This window comes from Chelon labrosus, assembly GCF_963514085.1.
Source record: "Chelon labrosus genome assembly, chromosome: 6".
NCBI lineage: Eukaryota > Metazoa > Chordata > Actinopteri > Mugiliformes > Mugilidae > Chelon > Chelon labrosus.
The window spans coordinates 29,242,634-29,248,851 of NC_140342.1; the positions used below are offsets into that span (position 1 = coordinate 29,242,634).

The 6,218-nt window shown below is 40.1% G+C and overlaps 1 protein-coding gene across 1 annotated transcript; it reads left to right on the forward strand.

The window, feature by feature from the left end:
- The first annotated feature begins 684 nt into the window (after positions 1-684).
- Positions 685-4,889, forward strand: LOC311489732 (uncharacterized protein). Its single transcript, XM_084546953.1, has 2 exons — positions 685-1,257; positions 2,502-4,889. Exons 1-2 carry the CDS (start codon positions 1,086-1,088, stop codon positions 3,602-3,604), a joined length of 1,275 nt encoding a protein of 424 aa, XP_084403079.1. The 5' UTR covers positions 685-1,085; the 3' UTR covers positions 3,605-4,889.
- The last annotated feature ends 1,329 nt before the right edge of the window (positions 4,890-6,218 follow it).

Below are 6,218 nucleotides of genomic sequence, written 5' to 3' on the forward strand. Positions count from 1 at the left end.
AAACTATTGACTCCCATAGCTTTGCTATGAGGGGGGTCAATAGTTTGCATTGCGTAGCACTGCATCACTAATAATAAGAAGAAAAAACGTAGTGAAGAACAATAGTTTGCAGTGCTTCGCACTGCAAACTATTGACTCCCATAGCTTTGCTATGAGGGTCAATAGTTTGCATTGCGTAGCACTGCATCACTAATAATGTGACTAATAAACATTTTAGTCTAAAGACTGACTAAATCAAAGATGGCTATCAACATTAACACTGACAGGTAGAAGCTAGTCACTTCATCCACAGAATCCAAACACAATAATCCATGGTCTACTGTCTCATTAGTTTGTTGACTTCCAACCGTTACACACAACAGTCCATGTAGCGTTAGCTGTGCTAGTTAGCCTCTTAGCATGTTATCAGTCTTGTAGCTGAGTGTCTTTCCTCTGTGTCTTCTCCATACTGTGTGTTTCCATTCATTAGTTACTTCATTTAGACCATTCTAGTTCTACTCACCTGTTCTGTGTAACTTTATCTCGGGTTTCCAGGTGATATCCAGCAGTCTGCGCTGATGAGTTTTATAAATAGTTCTTCAGCAGCACGGCTTTTCAAAATAAAATTACTTTCCTCTTCAATATGAACGTTTGTCATTGTGCTGTAGACTTTAAACCATGGACTTTTTACACAGTCAATGCTTTAAACACGGGGTTTCCATGGGGAAGGAAGAGCAACTGATTCTATGAATAAGAAACAATAACAGTGTCAGGGTGAATAAACTTAGTCTTCAGTTAAAATAATTCAAATAATACAGAAGTTAAATCAATCTGTTGATGTTTGTTTTGTCTTTGGGGAATGCAGAGTTAATATTCCTGCTAGGAAATGATGATATGATCCGAAATGAGAGATTTAAAAAGATAGCGGAACAAAATGTTAACTGTCGTCCACTGTCGGACCTTTATCGTGGGACACCAGGCGGAAGTGGTTTGTTTTTTAAACTCCGTTAGTAGTGTTGTTGTGTTTCTGTGTTTGTGGACTGAGCTGGAAGACGGTTGTGTCGTGTCGTCGTGTCCAGATAAATATTAGAGCTGTTGAAGTAACAATGTCTTCAGCTGAGAGTTTGAGAGAGTTGATCATCGAGCGACTAACTGCTGCTGCTGAAGAAATATTCAGAGTCGTTGAAAGAACTGTCGTCCAGTACGAGGAAGAGATCGATCGTCAGCGCAGACTGCTGGATATCACCTGGAAACCCGAGATAAAGTTACACAGAATAGGTGAGTAGAACTAAATTAGGGATGCACCGAATATTCGGCCAAAGAAGACTTTTGTCACCGAAACAACACGGCCGAAACAGGATGTTGTGATGAAGCAACATCCTCAGACTGGACATGCGTGTTGACGTATTTCAATGTATAAAGTATGTTATATGAAGACCCACTGATAGCGATTTACAAAAGGTCCAGTGCTGAAATTTCCAGAGGCCTGCATCTGGAAAGAATTTCTCCATGTCGGGTTTAATTTATCACCTGAAATCCAAACATCCACGCACGGAAGTTTCCCAGTGATGGTGCCGGTGTCCTATACTTCAGTGGCGATGGACCGGTAGATCGTTAAGGCAGTTAAGTTTTTACTTTTTATTGCAACATGCCCGTGACGCGGCACAGCTTCAATTAAGACTACCGTCTTTCTTAAAGGGACAGCGCTATTTTTCTAAAGGTGCAGTGCACCAATTTTTCTTCATAAAAATAAAAACATATGCTCAGTCTAACAGCACAGTGGATCCATGCTGAATTCTACCTGCAAAAGCTTCGTGGAGTTAAGTTAAACATTTTATTTTTGATTTTATTTAATTTTATATTGTGCATTGTTGGAATGTGCTAAATAAATATTTTCATAATTTTGTAATTAATTTTGTAAAACATTAATATTAATTTATACAATTGCAATGCCTTTAGTGAGGTTAATACACAGTCATAGCCATAAATGCAATGGTACTGATAATTCTCAAAATAATTTCTTACGGTTTTCGTTTTTGGCCAAGAATATATATATTTTTTTTTTTAATTTCGATGCATCCTTAACTAGAATGGTCTAAATGAACTAACCAGTGAACGGAAACACACAGTATGGAGAAGACACAGAGGAAAGACACTCAGCTACAAGACTGATAACATGCTAAGAGGCTAATCAGCACAGCTAACACTACATGGACTGTTGCTACTCAGTGCTAGCTAACATGGATGTGGTTAGCCTAGCCACCATAGCACATGTTTGTCACTGTGATCTATCTTCACTGGTGTGCTACAAGAAACACTCAAAATACATTCTCCATGATTCACTAAACATTAACAATGGTTAGATAGGAAGTTCTTGGAAAAGGTCTGTTGTAGTGTGGACTGACTTTACTGGCAGCAGCCAGTGTGTCGGTGTTCTGTATTAAATTTACAGTTTAAATGTCACCTGTGTTTTCCTGTCATCACATTAGTAACATTTATGTTGTGTCTCTTTGTCCCTCCAGACCTCCCACAGCAATATGTCTGGGCAGAGGAGGAGGTTCTCAGGGACCAGCAGCTCTGTAACCAGGAGAGGAACTCTAGTCTGGACCAGGAGGAACCAGAACATCCACAGATGAAAGAGGAACTGGAGGAACCAGAACCTCTACAGATTAAAGAGGAACCGGAGGAACCAGAACCTCGACAGATTAAAGAGGAACCGGAGGAACCAGAACCTCCACAGATTAAAGAAGACCAGGAGGAACGAGAACCTCCGCCGATGGAAGACGACCAGGAGAAACCAGAACCTCCACAGATTAAAGAGGAACCAGAGGAACCAGAACTTTCACAGATGAAAGAGGAACAGGAGGAACTCTACATCAGTCAGCAGGGAGAACATCTTGTAGTGAACCAGGAGACTGATTCCTTGATGGAGACTCCTACTGATGAGGAAACTGAGCTCAGTGAACCAGAACCAAACAGTGACCAGCTCTTCTCTCCCATGTCAGAGAGTCAGAGTGATAGTGACACAGAGAGAAAGTCTGTAACATGTGACGTCTGTGGAAAAACCTTTAAGCATAAATACACACTGAAAGTCCATCGCAGAATTCACACAGGTGAGAAGGTTTATGGTTGCAAATTCTGTTGGAAAACCTTCATTTGCAGTAGTCATTTAACTGTCCACACGAGGACTCACACAGGTGAGAAACCATATTCTTGTGAAACATGTGGGAAATGTTTTAGTACAGGTAGTACCTTAAATTACCACGTGAGGACTCACACAGGTGAGAAACCTTATTCATGTGAAACATGTGGGAAATGTTTTATTAATAATAGTCATTTAACTGTCCACAGGAGGACTCACACAGGTGGGAAACCATATTCTTGTGAAACATGTGGGAAATGTTTTAGTAAAGGTAGTACTTTGAATTACCACATGAGGACTCACATAGGTGAGAAACCCTATTCATGTGAAACATGTGGGAAATGTTTTATTAGAAGTAGTCATTTAACTGTCCACATGAGGACTCACATAGGTGAGAAGCCGTATTCATGTGAAACATGTGGGAAAACTTTCAGTCAAAGAGCTCATTTGACTAAACATATGGGGACTCACACAGGTGAGTAACCTTATCCATGTGAAACATGTGGGAAATGTTTTAATACAACTAGTATGTTAACTGTCCACATGAGGACTCACACAGGTGAGGGGTTGTCTTCCTGAAACATCTGTAGGGAAAAACATCTCTGGGAAGACGAGCTTGTTGAAAAAATGTCAGAATCTGTTCAGTTTGAATGTTGTGGCAGACATCTGATGTAATTATTCTCTGAGATGAGGTTAAAAGAGCTGAAAGGAGACACCTCTCTCTCTGACTGGGACGACCATCTAACAGGACAGGGAGAAGATAAGACAACCAGACTGTGTTTTAATGGCGACAACTGAAAGAACATGGCTAACAAAACAACTCTTCCAGAGACTGCAGTACCATGTAGAGAAACTGACAATGCATCAGTGTGATGAAATCCTTCTGTTATAGACAAATTTGACCAGGATGCCATAATCTGTATTCTTTCCTCTTGTCTGTCTCTCACACATAAACACACACCATCTTCCTCTCTGTCATCTCAACTTGAGATAAGATTTTGTATTTCACCGAGTTATAGACTTTCTTAGTTAATGCATATTAAGTATACTCTGTTTCTATTGATTGAAATAGTTATGGCCTTTTAACTTATTTTATTTGACCTTTATGTTAACATTAAAGACATTTTCACCAGCAGTCATCATTCATTATCAGAGCAACAAGGAAAACTGTTTTCATTCTGAATATGTGACAATAAAAAACTTCACTTAAGAATAAATGTTGAATTTCTTTTCAAATAACTTGTGTGCTTGTGTTTTTTATGAAGCGACTCAAATGTAGGCTACAAGGTGGTTTCTTTTGGACTGAGGTCAGGACTTTGTGTTAGTCATTCCTATACCTCGACTTTGTTGTCCTTGAGGAGTATGCTTGGGTCAGTGTCCATTTGGAAGATCCAAACCAAGCTCTAACTTCTTGGCTGATGTTTTGAGAGTTTGCTTCAATATATCCACACAATCTTCCTTCCTCATCTATTTTCTGAAGTGCACCAGTCCCTCCTGCAGCAAAGTACCCCCACAACATGATGCTGCCACCCCTATGCTCCATGGTTGGGATGGTAGTCTTGCCTTACTGGCTTGCTCTTCCAATCAAATTTTTAAAATGACTTCATTGATAATCTCAGCTGACTGTTCACTTCTGTCTTTGATGCGTTGTTATTGGGAGAAGGCCGTAAATCTTTTTCCACAGGTGGTACAAAGGTATGGCCTCTTAGCTATAGAAGTGAGAGCTTTCATAAATACGTTCCCCAAATTTTGTAAGAATGCAGCGTCTCACCTGTGTGGACAGTAAGAAGGCAGTAGCCTTTTCCCACAGCTGCAACAATGGTTTAGTTTCTTGTTCAAGGGCACTCCAGCATGTGGTCCAACTCTGTGTTTTGTGGAAAACCTGCTCTACTGCCACAGCAGCCCAATATACATGATCTACATGAGACTACATTTTGTCTTTGTTTTGCCATAATGTGGCGTCTCACGTGTGTTTACATGTGTTGTGTCCTTTCTGATGAAAGAGAGAAATACTCTGACGTGCACAGTGTAGACACATGTTTACCTGAACAATGAAATTCTTCTTGCTGCGACTTTCCCACCGTTACACACAACAGTCCATGTAGCATTAGCTGTGCTAGTTAGCCTCTTAGCATGTTATCAGTCTTGTAGCTGAGTGTCTTTCCTCTGTGTCTTCTCCATACTGTGTGTTTCCATTTATTGGTTAGTTCATTTAGACCATTCTGCAGCACGGCTTTTCAAAATAAAATCACTTCCCTCAATGTCCCGCTGTGAAGGTCCAGTAGTAGCAGTGAGTAAATGTCTATATGTGTCTTGACTTAAAAAAAATCAATAAAATAAATTTGTTATTGTGCTGTAGACTTTAAACCATGGACTGTATATCGAAAACATAAGAAGGAAAAAAAAAAACCAATCCAAGTCTAGTTCCAAGTTTGCTGAAGTGGTGCAGGTTTATTGAAGTTCCAGGTCATGGTGAGCCTATCGACACAGAGTGGGTCTGAGACCGGAGACTGACCCTGAATGCAGGAACAGGGCACAGATATACCCTGTCCCCAGGTGTGGTTGCAGACAGTTCCTGAATAGAACGTATAGTGGATACTGGTCAGTTGAGGGCAACTTTACACAAGAGGGTGAACTCATTAGGGGGCAGGGGTGGCTCCCAGACGTGGTCAAACAAAAGGACAAAAGCACAAAGGAGTGACACTCAGGTAGTATGATCAAGGCTCTGATCAGCAGAGAGGAGATGGGGACGGTAGACAAAGGAGTATGATCAGGAAACTCTGATCAGCAGGGGAGCAGAGACAGGAGAGATCAGCATTTTTTTTATTTTTTTATTTATTTATTTTTTTTTTATTGGCAACATTTTCCCTGTCAAAGTTGTCACAGTTTTTCTGGATCTATATTTTTTTGCCAGATTCCATGCTACTGTGACGTGGAAATTTCCCATACGTGGGATTAATAAACATGTCTTATCTTATCTTATCTTATCTTATCTTATCTATATGAATACGAAACAATAACAGTGTCAGGGTGAATAAACTTAGTCTTCATCTCAAATAATATAGAAGTTAAATCAATCTGTTGATGTTTGTTTTGT